The sequence below is a fragment of the Dendronephthya gigantea genome, unplaced genomic scaffold, assembly GCF_004324835.1.
Source record: "Dendronephthya gigantea isolate DGI-Jeju-01 unplaced genomic scaffold, DenGig_1.0 000060F, whole genome shotgun sequence".
Lineage (NCBI taxonomy): Eukaryota > Metazoa > Cnidaria > Anthozoa > Malacalcyonacea > Nephtheidae > Dendronephthya > Dendronephthya gigantea.
In genome coordinates, this window is record NW_021163070.1 from 281,101 (window position 1) to 308,096 (window position 26,996).

The 26,996-nt window shown below is 38.5% G+C and overlaps 2 protein-coding genes and 1 pseudogene across 2 annotated transcripts; all 3 read right to left on the reverse strand.

Annotated features, from left to right (window-relative positions):
- Positions 1–13,089: 13,089 nt before the first annotated feature.
- Positions 13,090–15,018, reverse strand: LOC114530131. The gene has a single exon (XM_028551720.1). It carries the CDS (start codon positions 15,016–15,018, stop codon positions 13,090–13,092), a length of 1,929 nt encoding a protein of 642 aa, XP_028407521.1.
- Positions 15,019–15,266: 248 nt separating this feature from the next.
- LOC114530132 lies at positions 15,267–16,478 on the reverse strand. The gene has a single exon (XM_028551721.1). The coding sequence runs from the start codon at positions 16,476–16,478 to the stop codon at positions 15,267–15,269; it is 1,212 nt and encodes a 403-aa protein (XP_028407522.1).
- Positions 16,479–23,583: 7,105 nt separating this feature from the next.
- On the reverse strand, positions 23,584–26,502 carry LOC114530133 (annotated as a pseudogene).
- Positions 26,503–26,996: the final 494 nt, after the last annotated feature.

Below are 26,996 nucleotides of genomic sequence, written 5' to 3' on the forward strand. Positions count from 1 at the left end.
TACCATTACAACATTGAATACCGATTCTTTCCCTTGTGTACAAATACATGCAATGTGAATGACTTTCTGTAGTTGATACTAATATGGTCCCATACAAGAACAGATGTGATCAACTATTCATCAAGAATGTATTCTCTGGGGAGCTCGGGTGATTGTCCCAACGTCACTATGAAGTGCAATGCTTACTGAATTACATGATACCCATCCGGGTATTACAAGAATGAAAGGGCTTGCAAAATCTTATGTCTGATGGCCCACAATTGATTCTGACCATGAACAGACTGTGTCCACTTTGTCCTGTTCGCCAAAAAATGCAATCAAAACCAGGGAAAGCTCCAGTGCACCCTTGGACCGTCGATTTTGCTGGGCCCATTGCTGGAAAAATGTTTTCGGTAGTAGTTGATACAAACTTCTGAGCATACACAAACCTTCCACGAATGGCCAGGCTGAACAAGTGGTTCAAATTTTGAAATCTGCAATTGAGAAAAGCTTGCATTACCAAACAAGATGTGAATCTGGTTATCGCTAAGAGCCATTCTTTACATACAAGACAACAAATTAGGATCACCTTCAACATTTTTAAAAATCTAATAAGCTGTTCACTCAATGTTTGGTAGAGGAAAGATTCTTTGTAGTGCCATAACTATCGCTATAACTATTTGTACGTAATTGTAAATATAAGGTAATTGTACCCAATTTTGGTCCTCTTAGAATCAACGGTTCCTATATTATAATCAGCAGGTTTGAAATGTATGCAGAAGCGTTTCGTCAATTTGATTTAAAGACAAAGAAGAAACATTTGAAATCATTAGGTACTGCAGTTCCAGGGGCCGTCAGGCTCACCAGGCAATTGCTATCTCAAAGTGGTTAGCTCATTTCAACTTGCGATTCCTGTGAAAATACTTGACCAATTTTAACAAAAATTAAACCATTCTAAAGAGGAAATTGTCTTTAGTAAATAGATGTTTTTTTAGATTGATACGTTGCCAATTTGCTATGATATTCTCTTTCAAATAGGTACGCGTACATGTGGGTAGCCTGTAAAAGGCTAGCTTTAAAACAGGGAATCGGGGAATCCGGGAATCGGGGAATCCGGGAATTTCTTTGATAAAAAAACATTTTTCTTGCGAATAATTACATATTGTTTATATCAATAGATTCGTCATGATGAGAGCTATCGAATGGTATATACATCAAATTCACTTAGCAAAACTGTGCTACTTTATCTACATGAACAACCTTAACTCACAAAAAGTTCTTAGAAATGGCTTTTTAACCCTTGATTTTCTCTATCTGGCGGTATAAAAATCTTTCTTCTAGCACTAATACTCGCGGAACAAAGCACAGTTTTGCTAAGTGAATGTGATCCAATACACAAACCATAGAGCATTCGATAGCTCTTACCAAGACGAATCTGACTGATATAAAAATTATGTGTCTATAAGCATTTCTGATTAAGAATATATAACTTTCTTAATTCATTCACTGTTCCTGTAGATTGGGAATCGTGGAATTTAAAAAAGAAAAAGGGAAGTAAATGGACGTTTTATTGACTGGACACTAAAGACTGCATACTATTACAAACAACTGCTAGGATTTTACAGAGTTTCGCGGACAGTACGAACGATATTCATTTTCACGTCTTGAATTGAATGAGATACGCCGTCGCACGATGAGCTCTGACTACGTTTATTCTGACGATAATCCGATATTTTGTTGCTTGGGTTACTGTGGTAGTAAGGTTTCGTCTTTACTTTTATCATCGAAAATGTAACACAATGCCCGATAAAATTATTACAATTGTTTACAAATTTTAGGATGCTTACTAGTAAGTTAAGGTATATATACAGGGTGTATCAAAAAAAAATGTCTTAAATGTAAAATTTCCGTTTTTCTGGATATTTTGCAGAATTTGGCAATTTTTTGTGTTCCTAGAGATAGTTAAGACTTATCTGGTATACCTAGGCCAAGTTTGGTTTTTCATTAACAAATTATGTTACCGGGGGGGGTGGTTCCTTTCCACTGATATTGAGAGGGCTTGCGCGCGAAAATGTGAAGCTGAAATTGAGATATTATTTAGCTGTTTAAAAGTAGGAAAGCTTTTTAATAAACTGTCAAAGTTTCAGGAAAAATAATGCAAACTGGGAGCAACGCGCGACCCCTAAAGGTGAGAAATATTTCATTGCGCGCGGTGGATTAAATGCATCGTTGATTTTAGCGTGACCGATCTCATGCAAGGCTGGGCAAATGAATAAATTAAAGCGAGAAACTGAACAAGAAGACGAAGCGATTTAATAACAAGATTTTTATACATGATTTTAATCCTCAACATTTCCACCATTTCTTTCTAAGCAAACTGCGGCTCGTCTGAGCATGGAAACACTGAACGGCGAACCACATTTGTCTGTCCTGGCCTCAAATTATCCATTTCGTTCGAAATTTTTTCTTGCAAATCGCCTATACGCGACCACCGGCAAATCTAGGCGAATGGACAGACAAATGGTTCGCTGTTCAGTGTTTAGTATGCTCAGACAAGCCGCAGTTTGCTTAGAATGAAATGGTGGACATGCTGAGGATTAACATCACGAATAAATCGCTTTGTTTTTGTGTTTAGTTTCTTGCTTTAATTTATTCATTTGCCCACCTTGTATGAGATCGGTCATGCTAAAATCAACGATGCATTTAATCCACTGCGCGCAATGAAATATTTGTCACCTTTAGGCGTCGCGCGTTGCTCCCAGTATGCATTATTTTTCCTGAAACTTTGACAGTTTATTAAAAAGCTTTCCTACTTTTAGACAGCTAAATAATATCTCAATTTCAGCTTCACATTTTCGCGCGCAAACCCTCTCAATATCAGTGGAAAGGAACCACCCCCCCGGTAACATAATTTTGTTAATGAAAAACCAAACTTGGCCTAGGTAAACCAGATAAGTCTTAACTATCTCTAGGAACACAAAAATTTGCCAAATTCTGCAAAATATCCTGAAAAATGGAATTTTTACATTTGGGACATTTTTTTTGATACACCCTGTATACTTACTTGCAATTTATACTTATTGAATGTATGGCATGTTGCCAATGTTACACCCGTTTTCATAATTACGCGAGCCTGGAAGTTCATAGTTGTGTTGCGAAAATCAAGTTTTGTGCTCACAGGATGGTGGATATCAACACTATAGACTCTATAGTCTATTGCTGGCCAAACGGTGAATAATTCATCAATACTGCAAGACAATCCATGGCAATGTGGAATCTTATGTCAAGGTAAGCGAAAAATAACTATTTTAAATTATCCCAAAACTTGACAATGGATAATACATATTTCTGTCACGCCGCATTAGTATGAAAACGGGTGAATCTCATTCAATCGTGTAACTACATTGTGAGGGCGTTATCATTTGTTCATGGATACAATTAGTCAGTAACAAAACAAAACGAAACGAAACAAAACAGTTATGAAATAGTTTAGGAACATTGTCACACTTTCGTCGAGCTCTGTCCACAAATCCACAGTGCACCATCATGGATCTATACATCCAGAAAATTCCGCTGTAAGCCTTTCGATGTGTTGCGGACGAAATTGTGATCTAAAATCCCTTGGCACCAGCAGAGCACTGGAACCAGGGAAATTAGGATACCTTGTTCGGACACACGCGGCTTTCAGATGAAAATGCGCATTTTGGGGCGCCTGCGAATATTGTAGTTGACCTGTATCTTTGGACCTGTATACCCTCACATCGCGGTAGACGATGACCAGGTCATCTTTTTATTTCTTTGTTGCACCCATAGCAACGTGAAATAGTTAGAAGGGACCGAGCTTGACTGTTGAGGCTGACTGGTCTGTGGACGTGAAAGAGGCCTGGTTGCTTGGTTGTGTTGCTGCGTTGAAGGAAACGCAGAGCAAATGTTTGGTGGAATACGTTGCAACAAGACCGGGTGGTTACTTGGATGCAAAGATATAAATTCAGGATTCTGTGAAACAGGTAGAACAGGTGGAACAGTTGTCGTGTTCGCTGGATTAACAAGGAATGGGGCTGGGCCTGCTTGCATTAAGACCAGGGTGGAATTTGGATGTAAGGACACGAAATTTCTGGAAAATGCAGAATTTTGTGGAACAGGTGGAACATTTGTCGTCGTTGGTGAATTGACGGGCAATGACGCTGCATCTGCTTGCATTAAGACCGGGGTGGAATTACTTGGATGCGAGGATATAAAGGCAGGATTCTGTGAAACAGGTGGAACATTTGTCGTGGTTGGTAGATTGATAGGGAATGGTGCTGCCTCTGCTTCTTGCAGAAGGTCAGTGATGATTGTTACCGGTGGTTTTTCTTTGTTTGTTTTCTTGCACCTACTGGGTTTCTTTCCAGCGGTTTTGGGACCACCGTCCAAAGCCATGTTAAGAAGTTGTGGACCTTTATTGGATTTCTGGTACCATTTTAGAAACTCTTGGAATGACCCACGAGCGTGTGCCACAGCCAACACATGTTCGCATATGTGTGTTGACCGGTTAACACAGCCAGCGTCGCACCTCAATGACCCTCCTTTCCCTGGCGTTACAACGTGTATGGTGTTTTTGTAGCCAGCGACAACGTACGAACCGTCCGAGGCTCCTGGCTTTGGGACAACGAGATTGGATGTTTGGAGAAGGCGATTGGCTCGCTGAAACATGGATTATAAAATTGGCATTGGCACTGTCGTATCGCCACAAGAAGATGCAGTTACTGGCAATATAAGTTTTGTTGAAGTGAGCTCGTCTCTTCCAGGGTTACTTGCCTCCGTTTGAACCGTTTTCTTGTTATCCATGTCACTCTTCAAGAATGTTTCAAGCTTTCGCATCTTCTCTTCTGGTCCGAGCTTGCTCCATTGCCGATCATTGACAGCCAGATGTTGGAATTCGGGTCGAACTTCATATGCGCCCTTTCCAAAAACAGCTCGGTCTTCATCGCGAAATTGCGCATCTACGACATTTTTTATTTCCTCTATAAATTGGTGAGGTTGCTTCGTGTCAAACTTCAGGCAATGTTTTATCATAAAATTTCCCTCTTCCGTGTCATTGTTTGTGTATTCTTTCGGAGGGTCACCAAGACCGGCTTCGATACGAACTGACGAAAGCATCGAGGTCTTCATATCATTTGCCTATTAAATTAATAAAATTGAGTAATATTGTAAATAAAGTAGATCTCATTCAACATTTATTTAACAAGAGTGACGCTTGCGCACACGTCACGTCAATATATTTCAAATATTTTTTGTAATAGCGCCCGCATTTTGTCGCTTTTATGGATGTAGACAACATAAATATATTTATAGTGAATTTCTCTGGTGGTGGTACTAAGGAACTTGTGTACACAATTTTAAAGCCCGACCGCGAGCAGTTGCGAAACTGTAGGTGTTGGGCTTGAACCAGTGGCCCTGCGATTCCGGTTGGACGCATCGTAACATTTAAAGTGAAGGCTATTCACCCACACTCGGCACAATGCACTCTACCTTTACACACACATACTTGCGGTCATACTCAGCAACCGGACCATCCGTAGCTCAATTGGTTAGAGCTCTGAGCGAATGGGAGTTTCTGGGGCGCGATCGAAGGGTGGGGAGATGATAATCAATTTTTCGAATATCAATATTGAATGAACCATAATGGTGATCTCATGCAGATCTAGCGCGATGTCAATTCAATTTCATGCGGCATGTATGATGTCATAACCAGTGCCAAAATGTTGTTCACGTGACGTACACCAGCCTTAATCGTGAAAAGTGTTTCAATAATAACTGACGCGATTAATCAATCAGGAACAACAATATTACGTGTTCAACATATGACAAAAAATACCATCATACCATTTTATTTTTAATTTCTTAGAGCATAATTTAATGTTTACCTTTTCCCGGAGAAACCATTCGTGAAATGTTGTCGATTTTCTAGAAGAACATTCCGCCGATTCTTGTTCGTTCCACCCATGTTCCAGAGCTTGAAATTTGGCGTCAAACTCTTCGCTGCTGGCACAATCAACTAGGCCTGAGTACTTTATATCCTCCTCTTGTTTTCCAAAGATCTCGGCAAGAAATAACCTCTTGGTTGCAGGTAAAAATCCTCGTTCTTGTAATTCTCGCTTAACGTTGTCCTTGAAGTGTATGAAACACCGCAAAAACGTCGCAAAGCGAAAATTCCGCTGGAATCCTTGGATGAGAGCTTTCTCTCCGTCGGTACCACACGCTAAGATTCCCTCAAGATCTGGACAGAGAGTGATTAGCGTATTGGCAAATCTAGAGAAGGTTTGCCAATCCTTGCGCTGGTGCATGAGGATAGGACCGAGAAAAACGGGAGGTTTCTTTGTTGAACCGTGACGAAGCTTCAAATTTCTATACGTAGTTACAGTCAAGCTGATGTTTTCCTCGAAAATGTTAAAAGTCGGATCAGCTCCAAACACGCAGAACTTGCTCGGGTTTGTACAGAAATGTTTAACTTCACGCAACTGCCGATCGGTAGCCAGGATAACGAGGAAATTGGGGTGTATTGTGCATTCTCTGATAAAGGCAGAATCACCGTTTCCTTTTTCTTCGCTCTTTGCTTTTTCGAGCAGTTCCCAAATTCCCTGAACTTTATTCGCCTTCTCAGCTTTTTTCTTCGCGGCACATCTGGCACTGTAGATATCACTAGGTCCCCGCGGAAGTTGCCCGGCACTTCGAGCTTGGGTTACATCCCCTACGGAGCAATACACCTTGTCTAAAGCAGCCTTAACTGTTTCATTTCCTTTAATGGACTCTTCCAATGCTTCTCTGGTACTTATATATATATATATATATACACTGCATATTAGCCTCTTAACAATCTCAAAATTGCCGAAAATGCCATTTCCGAGGGTCTGGATTCAAAAAATTTCCGGCGGGGTCCCCCTTTCATTTGACACCTCGCGGGACACGTTTTAAATCCTAGCAACACCACTGTAAATCGAACGACATTTAGCGTAAAAAAATCGTCATTATTTTCTAATGGAAGATTATCAACGTCAGGCTTGTTTGTTTTCCTATATGTTTTTTGACCACAAGAGTCGTACTATGCTGCCCAATCGGCGAGTGTCACATTTTGCAAACAATCAGGTTGTTCTACATATCTTTTCATATCTAGATTCATCAGACATTTTCTCTATTTCACTTAATGGTTTTAGTAATTCGACTCTTTTAGAAGGAGTAGATGTGTTAATGAAAATTACACTATGAGAAGATTTTCGCCATTGGAAGTTGCAGAACAATATAAACTGCTTCTTGTGCACATATTTCAACAGAATTCAAAAATTTGTTGCCGATATCACGAACTTGCTGTTTGATGTTTGTATTCCCCTCTTTCGCTTCAGCACAAGCTTTACGAAGTAATTCACTCATGCCTTTTTCACCTTTGGAAATATATGATACAATATACATTGCACATGCATATACATCTAAGACATATTGAATGTCCATGTTTGCTCTCCATGCCCGAAGGCAAACAGGATTGTAATTCTTAATTCATTTGGACTTCTTTTTAAGAAGATTGTTGGAGTATTCAAAGATGATCGTATAGCAAGGATATATTGCCGTTCCGAGACACCTAACTCTTGCAGTAATTCATCAAAACTGATGTCTTTACCTTCCTTAAAATCATTTAGTTTCGTTTTAATCTCTTTCCACAATTCTTTGCTGGCTTTAGCAACAGTCGAAGAGATATCTCCATCGAGTCGATAAAGAATCTGAGTACATCAGATTGGTGGTTGTGGATAGTTGAATCTACAGATATTTTTAGACTTTCTCCTTCAAGTATGAGAATGTCTGTGTGTTTGTCTATTCACAAGATCAAGTAATTCTGTATCATCTTCGGGTTTGCTACAGGTGATTATGCTGTCAATATAAGCAACAACATCTTAATCTTTATCAACACCAAACACTGGTGCATTTTCAAGCCATATCAACATATGAATACGAGGTGATCCCCACTGTTGGTATTCAACTCTTTAAAACCAATCTTTAATTTTTCCTAATGGAGCAAACTCACTCATCAAAACATCTTTTAAGAAAGTATTGAACTAAAAATCAAAATGTCTTGCACAGGTTACCGGGTCACTTTGTATTAGTCGACACCTTTCCTCCCAGGTAAGATTGTTCAATTCGTCATCACTATAATCCTTGTGATCAATAAGTTTACCAAGAATTCTCAATAAATGATTCCATTTTGTTTCTGCTGATGAGAAACTGCAAAATATAGATGCTGGTCCTAACTGACGAATCATGGCAAACAAGTCCTTTTTGGCTCTTTCAAAATAAGGCAGTGAACCCCTAAGAGTTTTCAAGAATCTGAAACCATCATCATGGTTTATTAAACTTTGTAAACCTTCTGTGGTTTTTAGGTCTCCAGCAGTAAGTGTTCTGTTACCTACATTGTGTTTTTGGAGCGCAATCTGTGACTGACCAATTAAGAATTTCATTAGTAACTTCTTAGCCTTAAAGAATATATTTTCACCACACATAGCAGCTCGACGATCAGATCTTCTTAACTCAGATTTACATATGTCACTATAGTATAAACACTTCTTAGCCTTTGTTTATCATCTGGTCTTTTTTGTCCAAGAAATATTCCTGGATATGCCATTTCTTCAGAATACTGATCTCTAAATATACTCAATGGCCTATTGCCTTCACCAGGAGCAACATTATAGATTTCTTGCTTTTCACTATCACTAACAAAGTCTGGAGGAGTCAACATACTATCAGTTACTCCAGCTGGTATTTCTGCTTCATCTTCACTCCATTCATCTTCCGGGAGATTTGATGTTGTTAGATCATCTGCACCATTTCATGCTTCAATATCACTGGTCATATCCAATGACTCTTGCAGGTTTCTCAACCAATTCTGGTTCATAATGATTCCTTGATCTTGATACAAAGCACTTGTGTTAATTAACCATGTACAGTAGTTGCTTGCATTACTTTGTGAGGCCTTATATTCATTGAAAGTGCAGAGCTTTTGTATTGTAATCTTCGTTTAAGTTGAACTTTAATAGTACCTGTCTCATGCGATAATCTGGGCAGCACATTCACCGTGCTGTTTACATCTGTAGGCGCATTGACAACATTACCAGTAATTTTGAGTTTACCACCCCTTGGTGCCTGAAAAATTTTTTGAAATGCTAACCGAGGAGCAATAAGTCGACATTCTAGTTCATTTAGATCAAAGAAAGAAGGTCTTTTTGGAAATTGCATGCCATTAGCAATTGCACAAGGTGGGAACTTTCCTTTTTTTTAAGTGGTTGTTACAGGTTTGACAAACCCATTCAATATTATCAACACTTTTTATATTTTGTAGATGCATAGTTATGTCAGGATTTACCAGTATTAGTTTGTCTGCAGGCAAAACACTATGTTTATACCATAATTGGTCACAGCAAGTGCAAATGTACAGGGGTCCAGCAGATACAGAGTTATGAAACTTTCTCACAAGAGCCAATTCATTACTTTTTTCATTAGACAAGCTATAACTCACAGGGTTTGAAGTTTCATTTCCAATTGATTGTGATTTGTCACCTTTCCTCTTACCTTCTTTTGAAGAGCAGGAATTTTTTTAGAAGCTCTCTTTCTTTCACGATCTTTTGCAAGTCTTGCTTCCTTTTCTTCGTTTGCAACAGCCTGTCTTCTTAAATTAGTATTCTGTCTTCTCTTTTCAAGTCTTTTCCTTCTTTCCTCAAGAGACTCATTTTCTTTTGTTGCGTTTACTTTTTTCTTTTTCAAATGGTAATATTATTTTGCTTTTAGCAACCTATTTGTATGCTGTTCGTCAGATTCTCTCTGTCTTTTATTCCTTTGACGTTCACTTGGCGTTTGTGGAGAACTTTGGACTGTTGTGACATCTTTCAAGTTAGTGTGAAGTGAGTCTTTATTTACAAGTGCATTACATGTCCCAGTACTTGGATAGTTTTGTTTTGAAAATGGAATGTTTATCTGATTGCTTCTTAACAAATTACTCTGGTTTATGCTAACACCCTTCAACTCAAATGGAGTTGCAATATTTGTATCATTAATGTAATAGTTCAATGTTGCATGAAAATATAAAGCAAGGTCTTCCACACCTTCAATTGAAATCAAAAGGCTATAGCCCAGTGCAGATGGCATTCCATACCGATCATGTGAATGAGAATCGAACACATTAAACACACCAGGAAAAGGCATTATGATGGCAACAGTATTCATATCCACAGTTAACAAAGTACTTTTGTAATTCAAATTAAGAAAAACCTTGTTAAAAGCATTTTTAAGTGTAAGACAAGGGAAATTGTTGTCACATGTTGATAATCCTCCAGAAAAGGAATCACTTTACTGTAAATGAAAAGTGTGGTCATCTATGCTAACAAACATGGGGACATCTATTAATAGTAAATAACTTTTATTGATGCTCTTACTAATTATACTATATAAATCATTACCATAATTTAATATAGTGTTAAGAACTGATTTATCCCAAATATTGACTGACTTAATTTCTTTATTAATAATAGCACAGAGTGACATTGTAACACATTGCTTACAAGCATTTGATCCAAAGAGTAAATCATTGCCTTGATTATAGTCACCACATACAGTGAATGTTGGATCAACTATATCATTAATGGTTTGGGGACCAGGATTTTCTTCAACATCATTCGATAATTTTAATAACTTTGGTACAAAAACAACTTGATAGCACATCATTTGCAAATACCCCATACATACTTTATTACTTTTTTGGGCTTTCTTCAACTGTGATATAAAATGTGGAAAATAACTTTTAACAACAATTCGTTTGCGTAAAACCAACAGTAAGATGGTGTTTATATGTATTATTATTATTTAATACTTATGTGCGAACTATGTAAATTTTTTTGTTTGAATACTTCGCTCATACGATTTGCGAGATTCAGGCATTTTGCCACCCCCATGTGGCACAGATACTATCCTTCATAAAAATTATTCAGGATCTTATGTATTTCTTAACATTCATGTATTTAATACTTATGTGCTAATTATGTAAATTTTTTTGTTTGAATACTTCGCTCATACGATTTGCGAGATTCTGGCTTTTTGCCACCCGCATGTGGCACAGATACTATCCTTCATAAAAATTATTCAGGATTTGACCCATCATCTGTCTACAAAACGTTAATATAAAGCAATAGTTTTTTTTTAAACTATGCCTTAACATTAATTTTTCTAACCTTTATAGTGTGGCAAAAGTGACATGGCTTCCTCTGGTAAGGTATTATCAACTATATTAAAATAGTGTGTACTGTGAAATTTACCTTTTAGACTAAAAATAACTATTTAAAATGTGATGTTTTAAAATGCATATTAAATTTTAATTAATATGATTCTTGAAATCATGTAAATTGCCATGCAATAAAGTTACTTAGTACTTAAATTCTCTTAAAATGTATAGTACTTATTAGTAGGCATGCCTACTAATTTCACACTTGTCCTAAGAATCATCAAGATGAATGTCAGATAAATGTCAAGAATCATCCAAATGAATGTCAGATTCACTATTTTTGCACGGATTTAAGTTTCCAAGATTGGAAATCACTAATACATTGGCATAAAGGATAATAATTATTGGTAAGGCCTAGTGTAACATTTTGCACCCTGAGCAAATCTGCAAGGGCTAAATACATATCCTAGATTTTCATTTTAAAATGAAAGGCTTCTCTATTACTGCTAAAATTTAGGTAATAGAGAAGTTGTTTTTGTATTATTCTTTTTGAGGTTTCTATATTTACAAATGGTCAAGCTTGGAACATGTATCTTATGGTACAATATTCCTCCATTTCTTTTTTAGATGAAAAAGTTTTAGCCAGGCTATATTCATTGTTTCCAGTGCTTCCATATTTGAAAACCGAAAATTCCTTTTTTTCTCCTTATTTGACCCAAAATATCCTTCATAAATGTCAAAATTTCCTTCATATTTCCTTCAACAATTTTACAACTTTTGTCACCAAAATCAAAAGAGATATGCGAGATCAGTTAGAACATGGTTAAAATAAGCACTTTGCTATTACTCCCTGGATCAAGTAAATGTAAATATCACGCAAACGTCACAAAATGGGGGCAATAATTAATTAACATTAAACAAGCTCAATCCGGTTGCAATATAAAAACACAATCGTAATTTTAACATGAACAGTGATGCTACTCTATGATAAATTCTACTTTGACCTAGTATCACACTTCGAAATATAGAGCTTGTATGATTATAGGCTAGTTTCCATCCAGGAAAATTCTCCTTTGGATCGGACAGGACAAGAAAGTTTCCTTTGTATTAACGCCGCCTGCGAAATCACTGGCAAAGGAAATTTCCTAGAAATTTCCCTGTCCGTTCCGATCCAAAGGAGATTTTTCCTGAGTTGAAACTAGCCTTATATCTGATATTTAATCTAAACTACAGTTTTTTAAGAAGGTCATTTCTTAGTTCTCTAACTTCCTCATCCGTAGCACTTGACTTCATTTTTGAAGCAAGCTCCAAAACTCTTTTATTTGGTTTGAGGCTGGCGGCACACCAGTGGTTATTCTTCATTTGCATCTTACTTTGGAGTAACGACACCAAAGTCGTGGACTTTAAAGAATTTCGGTGATCGGTTTTAACCAATTTAAGTTGACTAAAGATTCTTTCTACAGCTACGTTTGCAAATGATAAAGACGCAAGAATTTCAAAGAATCTTATGAGAAATGGGTTTAGTGAATTTCCTGCCTCCCAAAGGAATGTAGTCCACTAAAAGTCACTTTTCTACAATTTATTTCAAATACTAATAACAATCACAAGTCACATTCTCATCACTGTCTCACGTCCCTCAGAACACTTTTCTTTCCCCCTCGTCCCTTGTATATATATATATTAGATTATATCGTCTCACTTATGATTGGCGCGTCTTAATTGCATTATGCTAAATCAATACCCAATTAACCCCAGTCTCCGACACACTCCCCCCATGTAGCTCCTATATGGGAGATACATGTTATGAAGGAGACTTTAATAGAACATAACAATGAATATATAGAAAAATGTCGATAATGTCAGGGATGTCTTTAGTCTTAAAATAGTTTTCGTTCAAACTCTGCGATCTTCATAATTTGTTCATCAGCTTTTTCAGCAGCTTTTCGCTTTGGTCGGAAAGGTTTAGCATCTGGATTCAGTGTGTTTGTTTCTGGTTTAACGCTCTCGCTTGCAAGCTCCATGGGGTAAAGATGCTGGACCGGTCTCTCGAGTGTTCCTTTAGCTGTCTTCAGTTTAACTGCGCGAATGACTCCGTCTTTCCCCGGAAAGACTCGTTGTACAATAGCCAAAGGCCAATTTCCTCTGTTTTTGTCGTCACTCTTTACTATGACCACGTCCCCTACCGAGACTTTGAACTTCGTTGTCTGGTGTGTCAAATTATGTCTCTCTCTAAGCGCAGTGAGATACTCTCTCCGCCAGCGATTCCATAGGTTCTCCTTGCAAGTGATCAAAAACTTGGCCCGCTTTCGTAGGGATTTCTCTTCTTTTCGCCAGGGCTCTTGCTCGGGTAGTTGATTCGACCTTTGAAATAGGAAGGTAGACGGGGTAAGAGTTTGGAGCTCAACGTCATCTTCCACGTAGCTCAGAGGGCGTCTATTTATCTGGGTCTCGATATCTAACATGACTTCGCTTAACTCTTGCCAAGTGAGCGTTGCTCCCCCGATCGTCTTGTGCATTGCCTTCTTCACTATACCTATCAGTCTCTCGAACTGCCCGCCCCACCAGGGTGCTCTTGACAGGTTAAATTTCCATGTGATGCTACACTCTTCTAGGTGGCTGTGGAGGCGTTCGTCTTCCACCGCTTGAACCAACCACTTCGCCGCTTTCACAAATGTCTGACCGTTGTCTGAGTAGATAACTCGAGGTCGACCCTTCCGAGCCACTAGCCGTTTCAAGCATGGGATAAAGGTTGTCGTTTCAAGATTAGGAATGACTTCTAGGTAGATAGCTCTCGACAAACTGCAAGAGAAAATGACCAGATAGGCCTTTCCCTCTTGCTTCGCAGCTTTTCTATACCGTATTGGCCCTGCGAAATCAGTTCCCACGACTTCGAAGGCTGTTTCTCCGGTGGTTCGGTCTTCTGGAAGCTGACCAGGAGGGGGTGTTGCGAAGGCCGTTGCTCTGGACCGCTTGCAACCCCAACAATCTCTTTGGATAGACTTTACCAACCGTCTGAGCTTTGGAACCCAGTAATCCTCTCTCACTGCGGCCATAGTTAACCCAACGCCACCATGCAGTGTCTCGAGGTGCACTCTCTGCACCAACTTCCTCGTAAACGGCGCGTCAGGAGGTAGATACGTCGGGTACTTCCCTTGTATTCTTCCCCGACACTCGAGCACACCGTCGACGTTTTTCTGCAGGTTGAGGGCGACTTTGGTTTGCTCGTGATGTGGTGTTGAACTGTCTTGGAGTTGGACACGTTTGATCCACCAAGTCTTCATCTCGCTCACTTCTGGAGTTGTCAACGGACCGCGTTGTTTTTGCTTGCTTTGACAATTGCGAACAAACCGTAGAATCCACGCACCGGTTCTCAGGACGCGTCGTAAATCTCGTCTTTTGAGAAGGTCATCGAAGTCGTCCGTCTTCATATCTTCTACTCGTGCGACACACAAGACTTCTTTGATGATCTTGGCTTCAGCCTCTGAATCTGCTGAAGCTTCGGTAATTGGGTTGGTTGGCCAACGATCGTGGTCTTGTAGCCACTCGGGCCCAGTCCACCACAACGGTGTGGTCACTGTCCCTCCGCAGCTGGCTAGGTCAGCAGGGTTGTCATGGGTAGGCACGTATCGCCACTCGATTTCTGAATGAAGTTGGATCTTGGCGACTCTATTTGCCACAAACTGTTTATATTGTCCGTTACCGCGAATCCAATGTAGGGCAACTGAGCTGTCTAACCATCCGAGTACTCTGGTCTTCGGAAGTCCTTGTAAGGCGCTGCCCACGTTCGTCACAAGGTTGGTGGCCATGTGTGCTGCGACCAATTCCAACCGAGGGATAGTGAGCCCTTGCTTAGCGAGTCGACCCTTCCCAGCTACAAGTTGTTGCGTAACTCCCGACTTTTGTCTCACGATTGAGTAGACCTTGTGTAGAGGCGTCTCCAAACGCGTGAAGTTCTAGCTCATCCACCGGTTCTCTATGGTCTACAATCGCCCGCGGTGTCGTCTCCATCTTGGGGGTGATTTGCTCCCACTTCTTCCAACGCTGAGTCAGTTTGTCATTGAGTTTGGCATCCCACGGCGTCTTCGACTCGCAGGCTGCTCTGTACACCAGCTTCCCTTCTAGTGTAAGTGGTGACACTAGACGGGTCATAGATCTTTGCGATTTGCCGGAGAATACCGCGTCTGGTCACGGGATGTTCATCTTCAGGAAAATTGATCGACAGGGTATCCTCGACTTTATTCCATTTCAAACCAAGCATCTTCGTTTCACCAGGTTGCACTCCAAATTGTTGTTTCGCAAACGATTGTTCGTCATGATTTTGGGACCGATCACCGTCTCTCTCTAACTCTTCAACGTTCGAGTGCCACTTGTGTGATTGGAAAGTGGCATCGTCCAGGACTTCAATGGCCTTTTCCTTTCGCGTACGAGCCTGCAGTACAGTTTGGCCCCCGATCAGCAGATCATCAACGTATAAACTGCGCCGCAACTCTCGTATCAGGTCCGGGTATTTCCCTTCCCAGGCGTCAAAATGGCTTTCGAGCACTCCGGCGAGAAGAAATGGCGACGAGATCAGCCCAAACAATGCTCTTGTGAAACGTAGAACTTCGATCTCTAAGTGTGGTTCTTTCTGCCAATGGAAACGGAGGCAATCACGTTCGTTTTCTCGAATCCGAATCTGCAGAAACGCCTTTCGAATGTCAGCGGCTACTACGACTGGGTAAGCGCGTTGTTGGACCAAAACGTCCCAAAGTTTGTTCTGGAGGGGGGGACCGGGGTTCAAACACTCGTTGAGGGATGGGGCATCAGGTTTGGCTTTCGCGGAGGCGTCGTACACGATTCTCATTTTGGTACTCTCTGCACTCTCTTTAACTACCGCCTTATGTGGAATGTAGAATTCCTTGTTGCTAGGGACTTCCGGTGCTTTCTCAACAATCCCCTCGTTCAGTTGTTCTCGGATGATGGAGTCGTACTCAGTGGTAAGGCCGTTTTGGTGCAGTCGCTTCGTGAGGTGGTTCAGACGACGTAGACTTCCTTGTTTGTTGTTTGGCAAGGTTGCATGATTTCCTCGCCAAGGCAGCCCCGTTACGTACCATCCTGCTGGATCTCTCGTTAATTGCTCTTTAAATTCGGAGTACACCGTTCCTTGATCGTGTGTTGGAACGTCAGCTAACCCGAGTACGTCTAGACGACAGAGTTCCTTGTAGTCTGTCTGGCTAGTTTGAGTCATAAGCATAGTATTTTTGTCGAATTCCTCTCCTGGTGACATTATGAACCAGCCCAGTCTAGTGTATTCTGCGATCGGTTCACCCTCTTTCTCGACGTGAGGCTTCGTTTCAGTCTTGATCCGAGCGTATTCTCCCCCACTCAACACTACGTGGACCGGTAAGCTGGCTTTTTTGTCTCTTTTTTTTTGGTAGCATCTCAACCAATTAAATAAAAACCTAATTATTTAAACTATTGTAAAATTTAAGAATACATGTACATGCAAAAATAAAAAGGTTGATTTTCAGATGGCCGTGTGTTAACAAAGTTAAAAATATTAAAAGAAGAACTATTAAAATATTAAAATATTAAAATATGGAGGAACTATGTTAAAATATCATTATTGATATTGAATATTGTTCCAAATTGCAGCGCCTTTATAACTAAAACTACGTTTTAATGCATTAGTGTTAGGCTTAGGCATATGGAGAGTGTGATTGTTACTTCTCAATTCATACGTTTGGTTATTACGGATCGTAAAAAGATCACAAAGGTAATTATCTGAGTTACCTTTCATTATTTGAGTCATTAAATTTTCCAACTGATTCTCTCTCCTAGCCTCTAGAGTGTCCCATGAAAGCTTAGTTCTAACAATATCAGAGGGAGTTCTGTAGCAATCACCTGTAATTATTCGACCAGCTTTATTTTGGAGCTTTTGCAATTTTGTTTGCAAGGTTTTGGAACAATTATTCCATACCAGCGCACAATCAAAATGAGGTAAAACAAAAGCATTATAAATGGTTTTAAGCGTATCTTTATCAAATAAGTGTTTAGATCGACGCAACATTCCTATCCCTTTTGCAGCTTTTTTTGTCACTTTGTCAACATGGTCTTTCCAGGTGATGCATTCGTCTACTACAACACCTAGTGTTTTGGTTACTGAAACACGGTTAATACCCTCAGATCCTATAGGTATAATTGGATCGGCACTAACTTGGGACAATCTTTGTCTAGATCCAATAAGCATATACTCAGTTTTGCTAATGTTTAAAGTTAATTTGTTGGCTAAAAGCCACATATGAACTCTATTCAGTTCTCTTTCTAACTTATCTTGAGTCTCGCTTGCGGTAACACCACTAATTGTAATATTAGTATCATCAGCAAAAACTGCTGGTACCGAAGAATCGAGACAATTTGGTAAATCGTTTATATAAAGTAAGAAAAGAAGAGGACCGAGATTTGACTCCTGCGGCACGCCTGTTTTGACCTCTTCACTATTTGAAACAGACACCCCCACTTTGCATACCTGTTTTCTATAACTTAGATATGAGATGAACCAACGAAGGGCATTATTTTTAATGCCATAAATTTCTAGTTTTTTTATCGATATATTGTGATCAACCGTATCGAAAGCCTTTTTTAGATCTAGAAAGACAACACCATTTATTAAACCATTATCCATATTGACAAGCCATTGATTTGTTGTTCTTAGTAAAGAAGAACAAGTAGAGAAACCTTTCCTGAACCCTGACTGAAACTTTGTTAAAACCTTATTGGTAGAAAGATACTGACTTAACTGTTCAAATACAATTTTTTCAAAAATTTTGGATACGGTGGATAAAATGCTTTTGGGTCTATAATTATCGCATTCCTCTCGGTTTCCGGATTTGAATATCGGAGAAACTCTAGCTTTTTTCCAGTCGTTTGGAAAAATGCCTTCCAATAGGGATTGGTTAAAAATATTGTTCAGATAAGGAGTGATGACGCTGGCAGAGTCCTTGATCAGTTTAGAGGGGATTTTGTCTAATCCGATTGACTTATTAGATTTGAGCTTCATTAACTTTCGATAGACTGTTTCATCCTTAATTGCGGTGAAATGGAAACTACAGTCTACTGGGTCCATAAATTCAGAAAAATCTCTAAGACTTGTTGGTATTTTCTCTGATAGTTTTGGGCCAATTTCTGCAAAATATTTGTTGAGTTGGTTAGCTATTAGTTTTTCGTCGTGGATTGTATTACCCAGATCATCCTTAATTGTGGTTATAGTGGTGGTTTTAGAACACCGACCTTTTCCACTGATGACCTGGTTAATGTTCTTCCACATCTGTTTTGGATTATGTTTGTTTGACTCAATATTATCCTTGCAATATCGAAATTTTGCAGATTTAATTAAATTGTTAACTTCATTTCGCTTTGCTTTATAGGCCCGATGAAGGCTTTCCGAATTATTTTTAACTGCTCTCTTTTTTAAATAGTCTCGCCTGTTCATCTCACATCTTATCTCGGTAGTTAGCCATGGAGCATATGTGCTGCTGACTTTTCTTGTTTTCATTGGAGCATAAATATCCGACACATGATTAAAAGCATTCTTAAATTGATCCCATAATTGGTCTGGATTTTTGTGTACCCAATTTAGACTACCCAGCATGTGAGAAATATGATTATTGAAATCATTGATGTTGTAGTTCTTTAAGTTTCTACTTTCTATAATCTTAGGTTTTTCACGAGGTAGAGATATCTTGAGACAGACGTACACGAGACTGTGATCGCTGATTCCTAGGTGGAAAACACCACTTTCCCTCACTTTTTCAGGGCGATTTGTCGCAATTATATCAAGTAAAGATTTTGTGGTACTTGTTATACGTGTAGCATCTGTAATTACTTGTTTCATTTGAAACAGTTCAAGAATATCCAAAAGCCTACGTGAATGAGATAATAAATGTAGAGGAGAAAGGTCACAGTTTAAGTCCCCTGTAAGAATTAATTCTTTGTCTTGCTCGTCCAAAATGTGGAAATAGTTTTCTAATTCGTCCATAAAGTTAACATTAGAACTCGGAGGACGATAAACAGTAGTGATCAATATCGGTTTAGATTTAGGCTTAGTAATCTCTAGACAAACGGCTTCAATATTTTCAGGGACAAACATAGACTTTTCTCTCACATTCAAGATGTCCCTAACATAGATAGCCACACCACCACCGTGCCTGTTTCTATCTTTTCTATAGAGGTTATATCCGTGAATATATACATCTGTATCGCTGATAGACTCATCTAGTCTAGTCTCGTTGAATGAGAAAATATCTAATGGTTTGTTGACTAGGTAAGATCTTATTTGATCGATGTATTTAGGGAGGGAGGTGACGTTCAGATGAGCTATTCTAAACCCTTTTAGGGTATCCAGTTTGCTCTTATTATAATGAGTTTCATTTGATATAGAATCATTACTATTCGCACACGAATATTTAGGCGTGCTTTTAGAGGTCAAATCATGTATTGGTAGGCTGCTGCAACTTGGAGAATATACAGGCGCTATGCTAAAAACGTTTTATTGTTTCAATAAAATTTTTTGCTAAAGTAGAATCCCCAAGTTTATTTAAATGAAGCCCAGATTGATTTAGGCACTCACTGTCAATATTGGCATGTAGCAAAAAGTTAAATTTCTTTTCTGAACAAAATGATTTAAGTTGCTCATTTACCTCAGTGATTTTCTTGTTTAGGTCATCCTTTCTGGTAGTAAGCGAGGATACTGTGATATGAATATCCGGACATTTATCGAGGATATGATCACACAATTCCCCCATCTGTTTAGTCATTCCTTGTGGATTTCTATTACGTAAATCGTTTGTTCCACAGTGTATGATAACATGTTTCGGCTTACAGGCTAAGACCGGAACGCAATAATGCTTTAAATCTTCGATTTTAGCTCCAGGAAAGGATCTAACCAGCGTTTTAGTTTTAGTAGCTTTCGTTATTAGGTGCTGGTGAATTCCTTTAAGTATCGAGTCGCCGATTAACACTGAGGACCCATGCTTTTTCGGCATACGAGTGAAGTTGGAATCCTTATCCTTGTCTCCTACATTAGTTGGCTCATCGAGATCAATCACAGTCTTTCCAATTTCGTTGTTTTGAACGCTTTCATATTGATTTGAGGTAGGTATGGGATTCGATTTTTGAGTTTGAAAAGTTTTCCTTTGTTTTGGTTGCTTTTCAAGTTGATGGATTGTTTTGGTTTGATTACATGCCAGGGATGAGGATTTATATTGTCATCTTTATCATTAAGTGCTTGATTAAACTCATCCTTTTGTATTTGTATAATTGTTTTGAGTGATTTGTTTTCCTTTTGAATACTATTTATCTTTCTTTCTAACTCATCGATCTTATTGTTTTCAGCTTGTGGTGAATTCTTTGGTTTCTTTGTTTCTTGAGTTTCATTATGCTCGTGAATTGATTTTTTTGCTTTAGTTGTTTTTCTACTTTTTGCTTTGACATGATGGGGTCTTAGCCTTTCAAACTTGACTCTCTGGGTCGCCTTGTAGTTAGTGAGCTGATTTTCAAAATTTCTATGCAGGGGATTTACACGGGATTTAACTGGTATATCTTCCTCGGTAGTCTGGGTACCTATACTTGTAGCAGGTGGAGCTCCAACATTACATTGTTGAATGTTAGTTGGATTTGTGTCGGTATTTGGCTCGTTTAAGGTGATATGGAGCATTTCCCAGTCATTAGATTCCAACGCATTTTCGTTCATAGGCGAAATGTGTTCATTTTTATTGTTCTTAGACGAATCGGTTAATCCTTTTGAGACAGAGGGACATCTGGTATTTGCATTCTCGTACTGCTCAACGACAGATTTATCCGTACTTTTGATCTTAACTTCATCTCCTTGTTCTCGAGAGATTAAAGAGGTTAACTGAGAAACAGAGAATGCAAGAGATTGAATTAATTCACTGTTTAACGTTTGTCCTGTTTTAAGGCTCTCAATATCATCCATGTATGCATCTGTCGTCATGCTTGATTGCAGTTGCGATGGCGGCGTTAGCAAGGTTAAGCTATCTTCGAGTATTACTTTGCAAATCTGTTTCTTGATTTCATCTGACTTTTCACCATCAATGGTTAGTAATTTACTGTTCTTTCGCCACACCATAGTTGAATTACCAAAAGTAAGCTTCTTCCTGTCCGCTCCAGGCTGTGACCATTCGCCGTCTAGTTTGAGGATTTCCTTCGAGAATTGCTTAAGTGAGTCCAAATCTCCTGTCCAGGCAAGGAATATTTTCTCAATAAAACCCGACATTCTTTCAACTATATATCCAACACTTGGTTACGTGTTGTCTATAGTTGTTAAAAGGTGTTATATATCGTAATTTCAAACCACTATTTGATAAAAGACAGACTAAGTATCACAGAGCAATTTTAACACGTCTGTACACCACCGTGGTTGATCAACAATGTTTCTTTCTAATTCTTTCTAAGGAACTTGGCTTGCGATTAGCAGCATTGGTAGGCAAGAGACACTCTACAATTCCGTGTACTTCTGCATCTAAATCGAATCTTTTTTGTATCTGCGAAATACTTTCGATTAGAAAGTTTTTACAGTCTGTAAAAAATTTGTCGACGTCTTCTTTGCTGGCTCCGGCTTCAATTTCGTGACGAGTAGCTGACGCACCTAAACCAAGATAGGTTTGGTGTAATGGCATGTGTTGACTGACGTCCACAGGATTGAGATCTTTGGGGAGTGGTCTTCACGATTTCGACTTTCATGAAGTCACATGCAATCGATTTGATGAAGTTCTCTACTTCATGTTTTAGAGTATGAAGAAGAGGTCGCTCACTTTGAAAAAGCCGATTAAAACCGTTCAAACGACTGAGCTGAAAGCTTAAAGTGTATATGAAATGTCACCACGGTCTCAGATGTTTTTATGGAATATTGTATTTCATGATTTTATAAATTTTTTGATAATTTTTTTAATCTGAAATTTTGAGAAGAAAACAATAAAAATTGCCTTCAAAAGTATCCTCGTTGAGGTATTTTTTGTCAACCGGAAGTTTTGCGCATGTGACGTCACAGTATGGATCAAATTACTTGCGTGTTGATTTTTATATACAGCATTAAGGTAAACAGCTGAAGTTAGACAAATTTTCGTCAAAATAATCCATTTATTTATAATGTCTGAGTCGGACACTAGTTCCATAACATCCACTGATGTTAGCGATTCAGCTGAAAATAGTTCAAGCGATGGAGAAGTAGATATTGGTTCGATAGAACCTTACCAAGATGAACCTTTAGCGTCTGAAAATGATAGCAGCGCCAGTGAATCTGAAAATCTTTTAGAGAATGACGATCCCGACAACATCCCAAGAATTGTTTTAGAACGTCGTTTTGAAAGGACAATATCTGTGCAAGATTGGTAAGTTTAATATTTTTTATACCGTATCAATAAGATTGGACTTCTATGAGAAATATTAGAGACTAATAACAACCTTCCCTTTGCACACTTTACGATCCATGAATCGAAAATGTATTTTTTGGATCATTAACAAATCTATTTACACGAAAATGACCAAATCTATTCACAAAAAACCTAGGAAAAAAACCTGTCTAATTGCATATACATTTGTAAAACATAGCTATTTTTAGCATAAATCTCTCAGGCTTTCCAATATATAGTAGTGGCAATTTCACAATTTCATAGTGCCATTGGTAAGCTCTGTCTGACTGTCTCCCATCCATTATTTCATATTTTTGAAGGGTTCAGTATTGGGGGTCTTTGATGGAAAACATTCAGATTCACAAAATATTTGTTTTGAGGATCATGTGCCATGGCCTTTGGCACTAACAGTTTTAAAAAATTTTATTTTTAGGTGTACATGCAACAATTGTAGTGATCAACACTTAGTGGCTCATTGGAATTCCGATGCTGCAAGGAAGTTGGTGAAGCCATGGAAAAATACTTTTGAAGGCCGGGAACCTGAATGTATAACAACACATGCGGAATACAATGCTCTGACTGTAAGATTGTGTGGAACAGGTCGGTCCACTTCTGAAAGGAGAGATGGGCGATATATGCGACGGGAACAAAACACACCAATGAATGAGTTAGTATTAAGGTTATCTATTGCCACACTATATACTATTGTTAATATATTTTTCTTAAAAACATTTCTTTCATCTTTTCCAGGTACCTTCGTGCAGTTGGTATCGTTTTATAATCCGTTGGTTGTGTGGAACAATGGGATGGGATAACACCCGGCCACTGCCAGCATGCATTTATCACAACCTTAGAGAAAGGTTTGCTGTACAAGGGGCACAGACAGGTTATTTACCTTCAGCAGCAAGGGAATAAAATGAAAGAACATGTTTTGTCAAGGACAATGACCTCTGGGATGACCTTTCATTGGCTGTTTGCATTTTTTACACCTTCTTGTTTGCCTTCTTGCTCCTGGATTCTCTTGTTGACAAGTATCTGCATGCAACTCTTTTTCTTGAGTTTCTTGTTGAGAGGCTAAAAATGCAAATCAAAACTAATTGTGAATTTTATTGCTTTATACTTTTTTGTTAATCTTCTATAGTTAGATTTACCTTCAGGGAAAAGTTTCTGGACTTTACTTTTCCTTTGTTGTTGATATTCTATAGCCTCTTGTCTTGATCGCTTCTCTTTGAATTGACTAGTCAAGGGGGCTGGAATCTTTATATCATTCAAACCTTTTCCAATTCTTTTTTGTCGCTTGAGAGTAATGTCTCAGCAATATCCTCAACATACTCTGTAAATAGTTAACATGAAAATAACAGAATAAATTATTTTTCTACCATATTACATTGTAGTTTCATTACTAAAATTTTTCTTCAGAACACTTTAGCATTTTAATTTAGGTACTTACTATAGGTGGGTTCTACTTTAACTTCACGCACAACTTCTTCTCCCAGTTTGTATTTTGGATAGGTGACTGCAGTATATACACTACCATCTTTTGATTGCTTGGATGTCCTTCTTAGGTTTTCATTATAATGCAAGCATGCTAAAATATGCCTATCATTATAAAAAAAATATTCATAATCCAGTAAAAGAATCTTATCAGTCACATGAGCTACAAATGTACTGTAATTGCACAGTTCTCAAACTTTTGAAACTAAGATATATCACATTAAGTTACCTGCAATATGTGCCAAGCCATGAGAAGTGCAACATCTTTGGGTGCCAATGGTTTAGTGTTGAATGCAACCCCTCGAGTTCACTAGTCTGGTGATCAGGTGATAAATGGGCGATATCTTTCAACAATTTTTTGTCCATGATAATTTCCTGAAACTTGTCAAATGCAGGAGTTCCTATAACAGTTAGAGGAAAAGAGATTGGTTTCCTTACTGCAGCAATTAACTTGAATGATTTGGACCAGCAAAATGATCTGAAGTTAGATCACTGCTAACTGATTTCTTATAATTTTATATATCTATATGTGATGATGCAATCCACTTAGGAATCCAAATTAATGTTAAAATCTGTGGTTCTTACCAATTTTAATCCATTTCCTTTGAAGAATGTCATCATCATGAGCACATTGTGGGAAAAGTTCACCATGACTGTCATGTCTATTGGAAACATGCCGGACAAGAGACACCCATTTTGCAATGACCAGCTCATGGAAGTTAGCCTTTGTTGATTGGACACACCAGTAAAGATGGTTTCGCACTGCCTTTGTCCAATATTTTAAAATTTCATGCCCTTTCTTCTTGCTGGCCTTCACCAATTTTTTTATGCAAGACCGTATAACATGCCAGATGTCATAAAGATGTTTTGTACCAGGGTGTTTTAACCTAATCTATTTAGCAATACCTTTATGACGGTCAGATACAAAGGTATCAATTTTTATACCTGAAGAAATTACATGGTCGAAACTTCTTTTGGCACCCTCAAGCTCCATCTGTGTGCTACCACCAGTTTCATTTGCCTAAGAAAAATTGTCAAACTTAATTACTATGTTCTATTGAAATATGAAGCAATCTCGTATTAACATCCTATAACAGATTTCAATTTTTTTACGTAAACTTTACCTGCACTAATTCAAAATGTATACATTTATCAATGTTGCTACAAAACATGGTGTACACACCATATTTTGCACTGTGCCCCATAGAGTCAAACCTCCCATCTCCACACCATGTCAGGTTCTCTTTCCTCTTTAATGACTCCATCAATGTAGTGCTGTAAGATTGCCAATGTTTGACAATAGCAGGGAACATATACTTTTTCTGATGTAAAGAAATGTTCGAACAGTGTAGACCATCAAGCCAAGATGCTTACAAATAAGTAGCACTTTGCTAACAGAAGCACCTGCCATGAGTATTGCCAAACTTAGAAGGATGTTACCAGCAGGATGTTTACCAAGCAAGTATGGCTGACTCTTCCACACAAAAGGATTACCATTACATCTGTCACACTCTTGGAACACAGTTACCATTGTGCCATTCATCTTCATTGACACTTTTGGTTTTCCTTCTTTGCAATTAAAGCAAAACAAATTAAACAGAGAGAGCAGACATGAATAAAATACAAGAAATTTCCGCTCTTTTTCAGGCGACTTCTCATCAGTCCTGTAAAAAAATTAGTACAAAAACTAGTAAATTATACATATATATTTATTATGCTCTGGATTTCCATTGAGCACTCTGCCTAATGTTTTCATAACCTTCTCGCTCTATATCTACATCTTATCAAAATGTTATCTTACCGAATAAAATTTCTTGTTTTCCTTTTTTGCACATTTTCTTCTTTTTCACTTTCATCTTTGTCATCATCGTCATTGTCATCATCACTTTCACTAACCAACTCTTCCAGCTGTGACCAATCAGGATCTTTCACATATTTTTCAACCTCACTTTCACACGAGTCAACATCAAGCAACATATCAGAGATGCAATCTTCTTCACTGGAAGAGGCATCTTTTTTTGGTTCATATGATGCAGATTCTGTTGTCACATGTGGTACATCATGTGTTTCCTACAAAACAAACAGAATTTCTCAGTGTTTGGGTAAGAAATAGTTGCAGCAATAAGGAATATCTGTATCACTTTACCATGACACAATAGAGCTATCACTATATGGATTTTAGATAACAAACATAACAAAAAAGTTTCACACCTCAAATTCATTCAGCTGGTTTTCGAGTCTTTTAATATATTCCCGCTTCATTTTGTTTCGTCGCTTGCATTTGCTGAAAGCACTCCTGAGTCTTCGAATTTCAGCTTTGTGCTCCTCACATTTCTCGCAGCTTAGACTGCCTGCTGGATCACCTTCGTGTGTGGTTTCACCAGTCATGGATTCTTCACTATCCATAGGTATTTCGGCCGCACGAGAAATAGAGGCTGTTGCATCACGTAATATCTAAACATCGCATAATAATAAGTTTTAAATGAGTTTTAATAATTTAATGTTTTATTCATGAAAAAGAAATCATAAAGACCTTTCTGCGTTCACGTTGCGACGGTATTGAAGCTACTTGACTGCTAGTGGTACCAGCGACGTCTATGGTGGGAACCGCATCTTGATTTAAGGTTCTCCTTGAATGTGATTCATCAGAACCAAAAGTAAATTGTTGCGTGTAACAATCCGATGCAAAATGAACAGAACAAAGGCAAGATGTTGTCGAGGGTTGCCACATCGGTCGATGCCTTTGAACAAAGCGTATCCATTGTGTTCGGACATGCTTGCGATTCTCTGACGGGAATTTGTGCATCGAAATTCCCTCCGTGTATGCCCCATTTGTACAACTAATGTTGCCAGGGCCTCCAGCAACACAGTAAGACCCACCA

Bases quoted from the DNA above. Each gene is read 5' to 3' on its own strand.
- LOC114530131 (XM_028551720.1), bottom strand. From the start codon at position 15,018: ATGGCCACCAACCTTGTGACGAACGTGGGCAGCGCCTTACAAGGACTT.
- LOC114530132 (XM_028551721.1), bottom strand. From the start codon at position 16,478: ATGTCACCAGGAGAGGAATTCGACAAAAATACTATGCTTATGACTCAA.